We start from the raw sequence: 16,443 nt of genomic DNA on the forward strand, positions 1-16,443 counted from the left end.
GGCTGGAGAAATGATGGGCAGACTGGAAGTTCAACAAGAACAAGGGTAAGTTATTGCATTTTAAATGAGGACGGGAGCTGACCACATGAAAAGCAGGAAATGATCTGCAGGTCCGATTGGGTGAGAGGTGTCAGCAGCTAAGACAACCAGCCCCATCCTGGCAAGAACTACTGGTCAGCACAACCAACAAGGTCAGGAAATTGACCCTTTCCCTCCATTCTGCACATGTAAGATTGCATCTGGAGCACTTTGTCCACTTTGGGGCTCCCCTGTGCAAGAAGGCTCTTTACACACTGCCCTAAGTCCAATGGATGGCTGCCCGGATGGTCAGGGAGGGTCACATACAAGGAAAGATGGGAGAGGTGCTTTCAGCTTTGAGAAGAGCAGACAAAAAATGGGCCTTACTGCTTTCAACAACCAGTTCATCAGAGTATATTCAGAATATGCAGCCAGACTCTTTCTTAGATCTGCACAGTCACAGGACAAGATGCAACAGGTAAGTTGGAACAGGGAAAATTGTAATCAGATTGCAGGATTATTATTTTATTTCTTTACTTAGTAAGTACAACTAGTTAAATACTGAAACATGTTGCCCACAGAAGTTGTGGAACCTTTGACCTTGGAGGCATTCAAGACTGGACACGGTCCTGAGCAACCTGATCTAATTAGACCTGTTTGAAGCTCGGGAGGGGGTGGACTAGATGACCTCTGGAGGTCACTTCCAACTTAGATAATGATTCTGCAAGAAAAATGCCTCATGAAGCCTCCTGGGTTTACAGTGATACTGCTAAAACATATCAATTTATCTGCAACACTGGCAAAAAACTGCTGTACACAAGTCCTAATTTTAACAGATCAGTCTCCAAAGGAAGGATTGCAAAATATTACAGCAGAAACCCCATACATTTTCCTTTTATTTGTAATCAATTTAAGTAAAAGTTAGCTGTTGCAGAAGTTTATAAAAGATAACAGAAAAATAATTCCTCTCACCTGGGAATAAGACTGAAACAACAGAATTAAAAGCGGTTGGGGAGGAAATTCCTAAAGTCACTTACCCTGTGCGTGACTGTCCAACTTTGTCACAGATGTCTAAGATGAGGCCCCAGTCCTCTGCAGTGTTCATCTCACTGGTTGCTTTCTCTGATAAATAAAGCATAAGTAAATCAAAATACAAATTTAAAAAGAAAATTAAAAATTGTCAACAATGATGTTGAAATATGACATCTTTTTATATTTCCAAATGTATGACAAATCCCTATACTTAATAAAATGCATATATTAACAATGTTACATCTAATTATTTTTAATTTTCTAATGTTCACTTGTGACCATTAATTTTAATTAATGAGGAAACATATTTTGGGGTTGTTTTACCACATCATAGATGTACCAGAACATGACACAAGTAGTATAGCTACCAACAGATTTCTTTTTCCATTTGAACTATAAAGTTTAATAGGATACGAGTACCCAAAGCACTGGCTCACTGTTTGCAGAGTCAGATACAACTAAATTTATCACCTTCCCAGACACTAAACTGCTTGATTTATTACATCTCAACAAGAAGGATTTAAAAAGTCATCATAATCACTAAACTTAATATTCTCGTTGTTATTTCTGCTTTGGATGATATATTTCACTGTTTCTTTTCAGTTATAAAGACTGCTAAACCAAAATCTCAAAAAAGCCATTGTGACTCTTCCTTCCAATTTTTTTTACTAGGACAAGAGTCCCTGGTGAAGACTAGAGAAACAGAGAGAGGAGGTAGAAAAGAAATAGATTCAATATCAGAAGGAAAAATAGACTCCATCCCTATTTCTCCCCAGAAAAGCTTAGTTACAGTAAGGATGGCAATAAATAAAAGCATTAAAGGAAACTGAGCCTTACAGTGCAATAGAAGATTATCTAAATACTGATAGATCAGATCAGGACTGGAGAGCATAAGGGAATGCACACACATCTTTAATTAGTAACCAAACAGTAGGAGAATGGGCACAGAATAATACAGAAACTTTGTTTCCCAACCCTGCTTCATCTAGTGTTTACAGCTTTATCCACAAAACACAAAAAATGTGTCAGCAACGAGTACCATCCTTCAGGCAATGTCTCAGACTACTTAGTTTTATGAAAGGAACCAAAGATTTCCTATAAAAACTTATCTGCCGGGAAAGATGCATTATCTAGATTAGCACTGGCAAAATTGCAAAGAGAAAGACAAAGCAAAACATCTAATCTCCAAAAATTACAAGGATTATTCATATCAAAGTTGATGGCTCTTCTTATGAATGTGTTTCTATGTCCTACAAATTGATGTAGATTACAGTTAATTAGTTTCTGAATTCGGAACAAAAATGCAGAAAAGCAAAACTCTATGGTTATGTGCTCCCAAAGTATTTCTGAGGAAAAATTCAACACTGACATATATACAACTGAAACGATAACACATCAGCTGTACTCCTTGGTGCAAGGAAAAGAGCAAAACAGTATAGGAAAATCCTAAATAGAAGTTAGTTACAATTCTATATGTTGTCTCAGATAGAGTAAAAGGGCACTATATCTTTTTTCTAAATCCTATCAGAAAAATTGTTTGATTAGAAAAAGCATTCAGAATTAACAGAAATATCAAAAATTATGGGTAGACACAACGCTAACATCTGGCACTAAGATATACCAGCTGATCAACCAACCATTTCATTTTCCTTTCAGTCTGCTCTTGCTCCAAATCATGCCTATGACCAACAATCATAGAAATTTGTGATTTTTCAAGTAAGACACTTGAACTCAATGCCTTGCAGGAACCATCACAGACCAAGGCAGTCTTCTGAAATTGCAGTCTATGCACATCGCAGCTATCCTGCTACCAAAGACAGCCTCAACTGCAGCACCAGAACTGCTTTTTTGAAACACAGAGCCTGAGTTGCCTACATTGCACTCCTCGAACTGAAAGCAGCTGATAAGCACAGTCCAGAGACACAGAGAACAGACCACACGGAGGCAGTTTACTTCCAGGACTCCACTGCTTCAGTTTGTTGCCAATTCTCCTGGAGCTGGACTAGCTCCAGTCAAAGTGTGCTTGCACAGTTCTCTCCAAAGCCTTAAGTTTCTGCCAGGCTCTGAGCTCACACAAGCAGCTCACAAACCCAGACTGCTCACTCATGCCCAATGCTGCACTTCAGCTAGCACATCCTTCAGCAGAGATGAGCAATCCAACAGAACTGAAACCTTGGTCTTATCCATTGTTCTACATAACAGACAGTTGTCTGTATTTTTGATAACAATTGATCCTTCTTTCCTCACAATGTCAGCAAAGAGAAATGGCATAGCAATCAGTTATGTCTTTAACAAACCAAGGAATAAACTAATGTATGCTTAACATTTTACTATAACAGCAAACTGCGCTTTGTGCTAATTAAAATACTTTGGCTAAAACTACAAATAAGATAGTGATTGATAACCCACATTAACCACACTGATTATAACCTTTATTTTAATTCTCAATGAGAATATTTTGCAAATTTATCCATGAGTAAAATTACAAGTTTTCTGCTATGGCCATGTTCTTTCTTGGCAAAGTTAGTCCTATATAAAAAGTACCATTTGTTTGCAATGCCTTCCCCCAGGGTACTTCCTCCACCAACAAACACTAGTTAGTTTTTTACTAAATTTTAGCCTGATACCAAGTTTCACTGTATACTTTCAGTCTTCTGTAGTAGCAACCATCCAATAAATCAATTAGATAATAAAATTCATGGTACGACATGAGACAAACTATTGCCTCTAGAGTTTTACTTAAATTCTGTCTCAAACAAGGGGAGTTAAAAGTCAAGAACATACTAAAAATGTTAGCAGCACACTGTCTGAACTGACTGTCCACAAAACAGGCCACTATCTCTGTCAGAACATTAGCAAATTATTATTGCCTTTCACTACTCTGGGAATAGAAGCAACAAAGACACTTTGACAAAATTCTTCTGTTGCATCAAAGCTTTGTAGACAAAATTATTACTTAAATCTACTTAAGTTAAATTATTTACACTATTATCACTTAAAATCCATGAATACTCTCTCTTCTAACATGAGCACACATTCGCAGGCAAAAAAATAGTTTATGTGCATTCAGTAGTTGCCTACCCTGCCTAACAGCTGGCACTTCCCCAGCCTTCAGGTACATTTGATATGTCAATGGCAGACTGTATTAGTACTGGAATGGACCCTTAGAGGGGAGGAAAAACAGATATTTGTGTTTAAAGTCTTAGGACTGATTAGCACAGCACATAGAAGATAACCTAAAGAAGAAATGCTCATCTTCCATCCCTGACTGAAAATAATTCCACCATAACAGAATTAATATTTAGTTCAGACCCTATCCCTCCACTTTATCATTGCTTCAAAATCTCACTCAACTTAGTGAATGCCAAGCCAGGATCAGATAACATTTCAAACTTTACAAAAACAACTTTAAAAGAAAGCACTGGCTCCTTCATGAAATCAGCATATTTCAAAGCTTATTAATGCTATGCCAAACACAAAGGAAACAGGACTGCATCACAGCTCTCTTCCATGATGCTGCACCACTCAAATTCAAGGCATTGTTTTCTGAGCACGAGCCTACAATTGAACATAGTAATTTTAAGCAGTGCAAGACTGTACAATCTTATGTTGCGTTAGGTTAATTTGTAGTAATTAATAGTTATTATTAATCCTAATTACTATTAATAGTAGTTAGTAAAATAGTAGTTTTAAATTTTTTTAACTGGTTTTTTTTTTCCTTGGTTTTCTTTTTTCATTACACTTCTTTACAGCTCACCTTTGTTTTTTCAGGAGTTATTTAATATTCTTTTCTTAGCAGTAATTCCATAAAGACAGACACACATATTCATAAGAGCCATAATTTCAGCAGAAAACAACACTTGGATCTAGGGTTCTTTGGTCAAAAATAACAATGATCGAGCATAATATAAGAATACCTTTTTTAATTATCACAACACTTTATTTAGTTCCTGAAGCAAACACAAAAGACACAAAACCAATGTATAATTTTTTGGCTACTTTTCAAGGCACAAGAGCTTGGAATCACTAGGCCTCTCTCCTTATACTTCTTCATTCAAAACACTAGCCATATTGGGTCAGACCTATCCCATCTTGCCCAACAGTTAGTCTCTAAAACATATAATATATCTAAAAGAGACACTTAGGAAAACATAAGAGAACAAGGTTAGCATTAGTTGTACTTCCCTACCAACACACCTTTCAGTGACCAACAGTTTGCAGCTTTGTAACTCCTGAGTCAGAATTGGTGCTCCAACCACACAAACATTGTCATAAATCACATATAGAACAAATAATATTCTGAAGCAAAGTGCACCTCCTATGACAGAAATCTCAGCTGTGTCTGTATCCTTAGCTTCTTAATTTGTAGAATATAATGTCCTTCAAGTACAGCATCTAGATGCTGAAATCATTCTTCCAAACACATATTGCATCTTTTTTCAAGTAAACCCCTGAATAAAATCTATATGGCACTGAACAGCACCTGGCTTCTAAGGAAAACATTATTCGTCATTACAAATGCCATAGGCTCTCACTGAAATACCATACCTAAAACCCAGAAGACAGCATTACACCTACTGAATGAGAAGCCAGGCCAAAAAGATCTAAGTATATGAGTTTAATTACTTATACTTTGGTTGAAAGCACACAGGCTCTTGCATGGGCTCTTTTGGGATACCTAAACCAAACTGCCTTTCCTTGTGTTGTAAAGTTCGTTAAGTGTGTTGAGGCCCCATTTCCCTTTAATTTACACAAACCTGTAATGCTTGGTGCATTGATAAAATTCTGCTTGCTCCTCTGGGTTTGTGCATTATTTATAAATTATAAGCTAAGCAAAAATATTTGCACTGTGATTCTATTTGAAGTTCCCTATTACATACAAAACACAATTGCACTTGATTATTTTAGGACAGAAGAATAAAAAAAATAAAAACTATTTTCTCAGAAGAAAAATTAAAATTTCCTAAAATTCATGCTTATCCTAAAATAAATTTATCATCAGATTTACCAAGTACTATTAGACAGAAGAAAGGTAGTGCATGCTGAAAAAAATCCATTGCCAGATTTAGTGGTTGATGCTTTAGGTGCTGGTAAAAGGAATATAAATATTGCTGCAGATTTTCCATGGAAATATGTGCTAGTCACTTGATTTCTCTGCCTTAGTTCGGCACCTTAACAATAGCATTTTACTACCTTATTAGAAATGTGCAAGAGCAAATATTCTCATCACTGTTCAGACACTGCAATGAACCACATGATGCATTTCTTAGGCCAGAAAACTTAGTTACTATCCATTCCTAACATCATTTTCAGAGGGAGGTCTTGGCAGGCTTGAGCTTTCCAAGCTTTAGTTTTTACTGAAGTTTATTTTGCAAGAAAAACCACATTCTCAGAACTGAGTTATTTTTCCACAACAAAGTCTCAAAGATGTTAAAACTAGTAGAATTTCAATAACAAATCTGCATCAAAACACCCTCAAATCCAACACTTAAAATGTACATTATTTGAAGCACTCAAAATAAGTATCAGTAAAAACTGTCAGAAAATTCTACCAAACTAAGGTTTTTAACCATCCTATTTATTTGCTCTTACTCTATCCATGGATGTAACATCATTTTCACAGTTGGACATCATTAAAATGAAATACTGAAGTTGTAACTTCAATTACAAAGAGAAGAATGGCTACAGAAAGTCTTCAAAAGAATAGCTAAAGAAAAGTCTTCAATTCACAGACTCATATTACAATAGCTTTTTAGTATGATAAAAAAATTCTTAAAAATCTGTTATATCATTGTAAATAACAGATTTAATTAAAAATTCAACACTCTCCTCAGTTTTCTCTCTTCTTCTGCTCAAAGTTTTGTTTTCTTCACAAGACTAAATAAATAATTTCCCCATCTCTATGAAATTGCAAACACTAAAACTCCAAAGCAACATAGTTTAAATGGCCCTTAAAGAAGACTGCAATTTTTTTCTTTATTTTGCAGGCACTTGCTGAGAAATTTGGATTACATACCATTCCACATCACTGAAGTTAAATGCAATTAAATTTTGTTCTTTTTGTCTGTCAAATAAAAAGAACAAATACATTTGTTGGTCCATTCTACAAAAGCCACTACTTGAATATTAACCACTTTGCATTTCAGTAACTTGCTCAGAACTGCACAAGAAGAATATGTCCAGTCAGACTCCTTTTAGACAAGATTGAAAATAACCCCTAACAGTCAACAACACCATGGAGACAAACTTGAATTCCATGTACCATTAACTTTGATAAGGCTATTAACCAACTTCTGCAGTTAAGCTGTACATTTACACTGTTCCCAAGTCCTTTTGGGAGCAATTGTAGAAGGTGTCCTATGAAAGCACTGCAGCTGATCTGAGGCAAAGCAAGCAGCAGTGACTGAGGCCACCTCAACTCATTCCTTCAGAAAACCATGTAGGATCTCATAGTGCATGCAGTGTATGAAAATGAACAAAATGAGCATCGCTCAGCTCAATGAGCCGAGCAGAATAAAGACAAAAGGATTCACAACCTGGTTAGAAAAGGCTGAAATCATAACACAAGCTGAGCAAAAATAATTTAGATGTTTAGATACCTCATGCGAACCCTAACAAATGCACAGAACTCAAATTACCTTTCACCCAGAAATATTACAACATAACAGGAAGGTGAGCACATTAGAGACACATGAGAAGGATGAATAGTCTGTAAACAAGGTGTATCACAGACATGTCATATGAACAAATGGTGCCAGGATATATTTGAGGAAGCCCATAAGCCAAGCCACAGCACAAGAAGCATTTCAGAAGGAAGATCAGCAAGAAACTTAATTTTCCCCATCAGGTATGCACTGTTATTTTTATCAGTTAGAGGAACAGATTTTACATGCTGAAGATCTACTTTGATTCTCCTATATTCATTATTATAATGCACACTGTCACAGCTGAAAGGAGAAGCACTTAAGTGACAGTTCTTCCCTGGGAGGAAAGAGAAAGAATTACCAGAAAAGTAGTCTTGGACTATGGAACATACTATGTTGGCTTCAAAGTGCCCAACTGAACTGAAAGCCTGCTAATTGATAGTGGAAAATAATTTTTTTGTTGGCTGATATACTGAAAGGGTATTCCACTGAGTCTTATCCTGTGAGCATTGCCATTTTTCACTAAGAACCTACCGCCAAAGGTATCTTTAAGAAGTTCTTATTTTTTATAAATATTTATAAATTACTGAAAAGGGGCGTGGTTATTGCTCCTTTTCAACACATTTTCTATTCAGTCTCCCTGTCCCTTTTAAAAAAGACACTTAAAACAAAGCTGAGAAAATCAGTAGGCCAACTCAGGCAAAAAAGTGCCAGTCTCATGACAAGCTGAAATCCTTGGAATTCATCTTCCTTTGCAGCCAGATGTTAACTCACAGTCTGCAGTCTCCATAATGATCTGGGGTCAAGAAACTTATCTGTGACAATTTTCCTTTCTTTTGGCAAACCTGGTGCAATACAAAAAGTCCAGCTCAGAGAGACATGTAATCAGATGTTTTGAAAATGTTGACTAAGCAATGGAGAAATCTAAAAACAATGAGTTTAAATAGCAAGAGGATTTTATTCAAGAAATTGCACCATGGGAATCATGGTCAAACCATTTCTTACATTCTAATAGCATCAAACTATAGCCTGATCATATGTAATTCAAGCACATTATTAATTACTTGAAGAGTCGATAGCATAAAATTATCAACAATTGCTAGAGTTAATAAAACATGGGGAAAATGACTGCAAGTCACATCAAGTTCTACTACCTTACTAAACCACCTGCTTAATTTCCTACTCCTGTAAATAACAAGCCTGAATTTCTTCCCAATCCTGTGCTGCCTCAAACCATCACCACCTCAAACCAGAGTAGCATCCAGAGCAAATGCAAATACCTTCATCCTTTACTGTGTGTAAGGAAAAAAGAAAACCAATTCAAACCTCCCATGAACTTAATAAAAACACTTTTAATTCTAACCCCTTAAATGAAGGATTAGAGTTTCTTAATTATACTCTCAAAAGGCCCAGTGACTTGAAGATTTTTTCTTTTTTTAAATTCCATTATTATGTTTCTTACTTAGGCACATCATCAAAGGTTCCCCAATCTGATTGTGAAAACTTGTGTCACCACTGATTAGTATCCCTTCCTGCTGAAATATTCCTAAATATGGTAAAAAGAAACTTCAGAAAATTAAAAGTATTTGGGGTTCATCCAGAGATTTGGACTCTTGAGGATGACAATGGTTAACCTCAAATCTCTGGGCATTCGTTAATATTTCTAATTTAATAACAGTCTTAAACAACATTCTTTAGCCAACTACACCTTAAAAAAATCAGGTGTACAAAGTTGACACTAAATGGTAAACCATTATGGATGACTAGGTTCCACTGCAGCAGTATGCTAACAAGACTAGGCAAATGCTGCTAATTGGCCAGATAAACTGAAAAATTTTTCCCGAATGTAAGACATATTTATGCTCCTCAAAATTATGGAAAACAATTCAGTTCCAGATATGTTCTCTGCAATCCATTATCCTAAATGGTTCCAAAATAATTTCCAACTACTCCACAGTACTGATCAGTGTTCAATAGACAAGAATGCATAACTATCACAACTACACCAATGTTCAAATTAATATTAAATTAAGAATAGCTGCTGACTGCCTTTCTCCTTCATCTGATTTTAAAAAGAAAACTTTCTTGCTGGATAAGAACAAAAGCAGAGCACTCAACTATCACTCAGAGAAAACAAATGAAAAATAGCACTATGGCTTGACAACTTTTGGAAGTTTCCTGAGAACATGAGAGCTTATTCTACAGCTGATGCTATCTTATGAAGCCTGCCAAAAAATTCATCCAGATAATAGCACATTCCCAAGGGGCCCCGGAGAAGAAGAGCCCAGGGACGCTTTCCGGGAGACTTCATCATTCCCATCTCCCTGGCATAAATCCAGTTAAGTGATGGATAAAGGCAGCAGGCTACTGAAAGTAGGCTGTCACCAACTGAACAGCCTGCTGCTCCTTCAGTCTCCCTCAGGACACAATGAAAAAGGCCAAAAGAAAGAGTCTGTTTAACAGTGAAAATGAGCCCATTGCTCACTATCTGCTTTTCCAAGAACAATTTGGTACTGACTGGTTATTTCTATCTCCTCATACAGCTTACAAAATAACGCTTTTAAATATTATTTACTGGTGATCACATTAGGCAAGCACAGTAGGTAAGGCATTGGTATCCTCTGCACCTAGAAAAGAGCAAATGAGCCACTGAAGTAAATGCTGGGTGCTACTGCCCTGCCTTGAGACTCACAGTGCTGAGGAGCACATCCAGGGAACTGAGCTCTAGAGACCCCCTTCAAGCAGTCTGAGCTTCCCTGCCAGCCAGAGGCAGAAAAGGAAAAAAGTGAGCACCTGCCAGAACCTGAGCCTGTCACTTTTTAATCTTATTAGTTCAAATCATTCTCTAATAATCCATGGAAAACTGGCAAGCAGTACAATCTCTTCCTCACTTTAAGCTGTCAAATCACACTAGAAGACTGCAGAACAACTAAGAAGAATTATTTACTACTTTCCAAAATAAGTCAGTCAAGTTTGCTACCAACAAAATCATTAATTGAAGTGCAGTCTTCAGCTTAGAAGTGTTAACAGTTCAAAATGAGAAGACTGAACTATTTTGTTCAGTCTGTTTTATTTTCGTGCAACAGACTAAGAATTTCTGATAACATACATACAGAATTTATATCTCAGTACTTTGTTTATGCACTAATCCTTTCTCCTGAAAAGATACACACTTTTCAAACGGTTTTGACTTGGTCTTTCTTTGAAGAGCTGGAAGAATTGCAGCCTAAACGTCTAAAGTTTGATAAACATTAAGAAACAATGTATCTGTGGTTCAAAGTTACATCTAGTCTAGCTATTAAAGAAATTAGTTTCAAGAGACTTATACAATGTTACACTGCTGAAAGAAAATAACGGTGGGGAGGGGTGTGCTAATCCACATATGAGAAAAAGTCCCCTTATGTTATGGGATTCCCCAGACAAAGCTTTTATGGCTCAGAGTAACAGATGTCTGCAGCAGGTCGAAAACAAACCATACTACACAATCTCAAATAAGACACACAAAACGAATTATTAACTGTCGATATTATTAACTGTTATTTTATCTTCAGTTTCAACACATCAGCATTAAGAAAAATTTTTATCAAGTAAAAGCCAGATATTTCCTCTCCATGTAGTCTGGCCTTGGAACAAGCAAGGTAGGGATAACACCTGAGCTCAGCACGTCAAGTTGTACTTGAAAGCAAAAGAGAAAGCTCCTACAGGAAACCCCTTTAAAGAACTAATTACAAAACGCTTTAACGATTTTTTCATGCCTGTCTGTGAAGCAACTGTAGATGTCTTTTACTGTTCGTCCTTTCAAAAACACTCCAGCGCGGACCTTTCTCACTACTTGTTTTGCTGTGCTGCAGCGTTACTCGTGCTGAGCAGGCCAGCTCGTCCCCCATGAGCATCCCCGCGCTCACCCCGCGGCCCGCAAGGCCAGAAGGGCCCGCGGGGGCCCCGGCGCTGTCACCGGCCCGGCCCGGCCCGGCCGCTCCCGCCGCACCGTGACCGCCGGCCCGCCCGGGCCGCCGCCGCTGCTCCCGCTTCCCGGCCGGGCGCCAGCGAGCCCAGCAGCGCAGGGCCGGGTCAGCGGGCCGGCCACCCAAGGGGGATGGAGCGGCAGCGGCTCGGAGGGCCGGCCGGCCGCGGGGTTACGTCGGGGAGAGGCCGGGCCGCGGGAGCCACTCACCCACATCCTGGTCGAAGGGGTTGGTGGCGAAAAGCGGCATGGCGGGGCGAGGGGCGCGGGGCGGCCGCCCCTCCCGGCAGCGCGGCGGCAGCGGCGGCGAGCGAGGGCGAGCGAGAGCAACCCTCGGCGGCGGCGGCGGCGACGGCTCCTCCTCCTGCCCCGGGCAGCTCCGCCGCCACCTCCTCCCAGGGCCGGCACCGCCTCCCGCGCAGCACGCCGGGAACGGGCCGGGGCCGCCGCCACCGCCGGCGCCCGGCCTTCCGCGGGGCCCGGCAGCCACAGCCAGGCCGTGCCCACCACCCCAGGCCGGCCGGCTGGCTACCCTAGGCGGAGGTTTATGTTATTTAGTTACGTGGAATCCTTTCGTCCCCCTGCTCGGGAAGAGAGACGGTTTTGTGCCCAAAGACGTTTGCTTTTTGTGGAAGATTTTTGGAGCTTCGCTATGCGTTGGGCTGACTGAATGTTTTCATTGGTATTGCCATGGTGCTTGTGACATGGTGAGCCTGACGGCAAAGTGCAGGCTGGTGGTTGTGCCGGCATCTCTCACAGCATGGCACGAGAACTGAGCGGTTCTCCGCCGTCACATGCCATGGAAAGCAGGAGCTATGAGTTGGTCACAGGGCCTGGAATATGCCATAGTCTCTGGTCGCCTAGCTTGGTGTTCCCCTTTGTAAGTCTATGTTGCTGCCTCCAGTGGGGTGTGTCCCACATTAATAATATGACTCATAGGATAAGACATCCTCTGCCTATTCCTGCTGTCATATAAAACTCCAGTCATTATCCTTAAGGCCTTTTAGTATGGTTCAATTACTCTGAACCTGTTGGATTGCAAATTAAGTAAAACTAGGCTCATGTATACACTTGGGGAAAGAGTCAGACACAGAGCAATAAGGGCATATCACAGGCGTGCAAACAAGAAATGAAAAAGGGTACTATGACTGTTTGCAGTGCAGGAACAGTAGATGCAATCAATAGCACTAACCATGCTCAATAATGAATGTGATTGCATGCATCAGGCAGACTTCTGACACATCAAATGAAAACTGCACACCAAGCTTCTTCCCACAAGGATTTACAGTCACTAGGCACTTTGCTATTTTACTAATTTTTTTTCCCAGACCTCTAGTTCTGCTTCTTTACCTATCCATAGCAAATGTTTTCAGAGGCATTAGCTGCTGAAATGTAGGTCAGCATTGATCTACTGTGTAGAACTGACTGCTTGTAAGGAATTGCATGTTTTCTTTGGATTCTACCTCAATTCAACAACTAGATATTCTCAGAGGATGCTTTACCTCCTCCCCATTCATCATCTCCCATTATGTTCACAAAAGACATATGGTGGATGTTCTCTGAGCCTGTATTATCCTCTCCTTTCTCATCCCTTCTTTCTGATGGGTTCAAAACGAATTGTAGGAATCCTTTCAAAACAAGCAGAGTTTTTATTCAGTAGTCCTGCAGGAAGAGCTAACACAACACAAGTGGGGAACTGGGGTTTTAGACTGCCTTCAGCCTAAAAGCATTCCAACCCAACTTTCCTTCCCAACACCCTACTCAACATTTTGAAAAAAGACAGTCTGTACCAGGAAGCATCTTAAGACCCTGTAATTATGGCTCATATTTTGACTCTGTAATGATTATTTTTATTATTTATTATTATTTATTATTATTTTACTGTGGACACAGTGTGAAGTCCTTCCAAAACTCTATACTATATTGTGTCTCCCTCTTTTCCCTGTCTCGTGGCTCTAGCATTTTTCCATGGCACTGTACTATATAAATGCGTGGTAGTTAGAGCACTCTCCCCGGAAGTGTGGGGTTTGCCCTCTCAAACATAAATGGCTATAGGAACCAACTTTTCCACCTTATGTGTGAGTAGTATAATGAATATGCTATTAAAAACAGGTGTGTTACTTTATATGCTATTAATAAACAGGTGTGAACTACATCTTTACTGGATGTAGTTCAAAATGCTTGTATTATTTCCTACTGCTGCCTAAGTTAGCTATCTAAAAGTAAGGTGCCTAGTTCAAAGGTATGGTCTCATATTGCATCTAATTTTGGGGTATCTACAGCTGAAGAGAATGTAGCAACACTGCCCTGTGCCCACAACTATGTGCTGCCACCACATTTCTTGTATTAGATTTGGAATTTGATCCATTTCATTTGTGGCTGCACAATCAGCTGATCCAGCTGAAAACTACCTCACTGCAAAGAAGTTCCCTGTTGGGTCATGTCACACCTCTGACTCACCTTGGAATTAGATCAGGCATGTGCAGAGGTGGGAAGGCATGGCTGGGGACAGTACTTCAGCGGTCTGGGTCAGGAAAAACAGGCATGTCCAGAGGATTATTCATCTGTTCTATTTTGGACCTCATTCTGAAGATGGCCTCTGCAGCAGTGACTCTGTTGATTTCACAGATAAGCCTATCTGTCCAACAGTTCTGTGACGTAGGGCTTGTCTCTAGACAGCCTTATAGCAAGTTTTAAGTAGGGTGTTTTGTTTTTTTTAATATGTGCTACTTTTGTCTGAAGTAAGCAGTCTCAGATGACCGGTGCAGACATTTCTTTTTTCTTTGCACACTTCTCTTTTTATATAGTACAGATACAGCTAAGAGATCATAGAATGGCTTGGGTTAGACTGGACCTTAGAGGTAATCTAGTTCCAATCCGCCTGCCATGGACAGGGACACTTTCTACTATACCAGATTGCTCAGACTCCTGTTCAATCTGGCCTTCAACACTGCCAGCTTTGGGGCATCCACAACTTCTCCGGGCAACGTGTTCCAGAGCTTCACCACCCTGACAGTAAAGAATTTCTTCCTAATATCTCATCTGAATCTACCCTGTTTCAGTTTAAAGCCCTTGTCTTATTGCTGTGTCTCTACAATGTCCTTGTTAAAAAGTCCCTTTCCAGCTTTCTTGTAGGCACCCTTCAGATACCAGAAGGCTGCAATGAGGTCTCCCAGAGACTTCTCTTCTCCAGTCTGCACAGCCCCAACTCTCTCAGCCTATCTCCATAGCAGAGCTGCTCCAGCCCTTTGATCATATTCATGGCCTCCTCTTCACTCACTCCAGCAGGCCCACATCCTTCTAATGTTGGGGTCCCCAGAGCTGAATGCAGTATTCCGGGTGGAGTCTCATAAATGCAGATATTCCGTTAATTTCCAGCGTAATGCACTTCCTGGATTTTAAAGATGTGACATGCTTCTAAATTTGATTAGGTGTTTTATTTGGGTTGTTTGTTTATACAATTTATGATTTATTTTTTAAATTATGACAAGGGTTTGTCCATATGAAGGTAAATTCTGGATTCTGATGATATGCATTTCTCTATAGTCTTCAGTAGGAAATGATGCTTAGGAGCAGTAACTTGTAAATAACGATCTGCTAAGGAAGTTCTAATGTTCTTCACAATCACTCAGCTGACACCTATCTGCATTAGATAAGCATTTTCTTAAAGTAAGGCAAAACCACTGTAGCCATGGAGGTCCACTGCAGTTCCTGTTTGCTGGGGTAGTATTTTATTTGTCGTGCCCATTTATTTTAGCATATCATAGTTTTATAGCTGCTGCATAGCAAAAACAAGGTGTATGATGCCAGGAAAAAGTCCAGTACACTTCTAGCAAGGAGACAGATATAAAGAACAATGATTGTCTCACAAATCAGTCCCACTGACCTTTCTTTTAACTGCATTTTCGTTATAGTCTGCTGTGTACATTGCTTTTGGAAGTGGAAGCTGTGAAGAAAAGATAATCAAAGGAAAAGACAAAAGGTTCAGAATAGAGCAAGTGCCAGACATCCATTTAATAACAGCTTTTGTCTTTGACAGGGCAAGTACAAAATGTTTTGGATGGCATACAAGATGCTGTAATGCATAACAATATGATGAAATGATGAAGAGAAAATTTTTCCCAGTTACAGGGCACATGTAGATGCTTTAACTACTGGACCACAGTGATTTACTTCCCATCTATAATCTTACTGTATATGTTTTAATATTTTGCAAGTGCCCAAGTAACATGGCTTACAGTATTCTTATCTATTCCATTATGTATGGAGAAAATATATGAAACATATCAATACAGTAAGCCTGGTATCTGTTATTGGGAGATCAGGCTAAAATTATTTAATTGCCCCTTTTTACTCTAATATTTATGAAGTAGGCAAGTAGGATTATATGAAGCATATAACTGAAGTTCTTCAAACCCATGTAATCTTAGAACTAGGCAAAGATTCTACTAATACATTTTATTAAATAATTCATTTTGCCCTGACCACGTTAAAATTGTGATGTGCAACCTTCTAGTTAATATTTGCACATAGATGCCAGAAACAAGGGGTTTTGTCTTCCTCAATCTCTCTGAATTCAAAGCAGTAATTTCAAAGCAACTCACATGAGTAATATTTCATATATTTACACTGAAGTTTTGTTAAGTGATTTTGGAAAACGAGTTCACTGAATTCAAAAACAAAAGTGTGTTTATGCTATTTGCTTGAGTAATCTTATGGTAATGTATTGTGATATACCTCTGGAAGGCAGATAACCTGTAAGGAGCTGGCTGCTGGGGTGTCTGG

The 16,443-nt window shown here is 39.3% G+C and overlaps 1 protein-coding gene across 1 annotated transcript in view; it reads right to left on the reverse strand.

Moving 5' to 3' along the window:
• STAM (signal transducing adaptor molecule) overlaps positions 1 to 12,018 on the reverse strand; it is a 28,750-nt gene extending 16,732 nt beyond the window's left edge. Inside the window, exons 1-2 of the mRNA XM_014893272.2 lie at positions 11,869 to 12,018; positions 1,056 to 1,140 (exon numbers count right to left, since the gene is read on the reverse strand). Of these exons, the coding sequence (XP_014748758.2) occupies positions 1,056 to 1,140; positions 11,869 to 11,908 (125 nt within the window). The 5' untranslated portion in view covers positions 11,909 to 12,018. The remainder of the gene's footprint in view (positions 1 to 1,055; positions 1,141 to 11,868) is intronic.
• Positions 12,019 to 16,443: the final 4,425 nt, after the last annotated feature.

The sequence above is a fragment of the Sturnus vulgaris genome, chromosome 1 (genome assembly GCF_052056855.1).
Source record: "Sturnus vulgaris isolate bStuVul1 chromosome 1, bStuVul1.hap1, whole genome shotgun sequence".
Lineage (NCBI taxonomy): Eukaryota > Metazoa > Chordata > Aves > Passeriformes > Sturnidae > Sturnus > Sturnus vulgaris.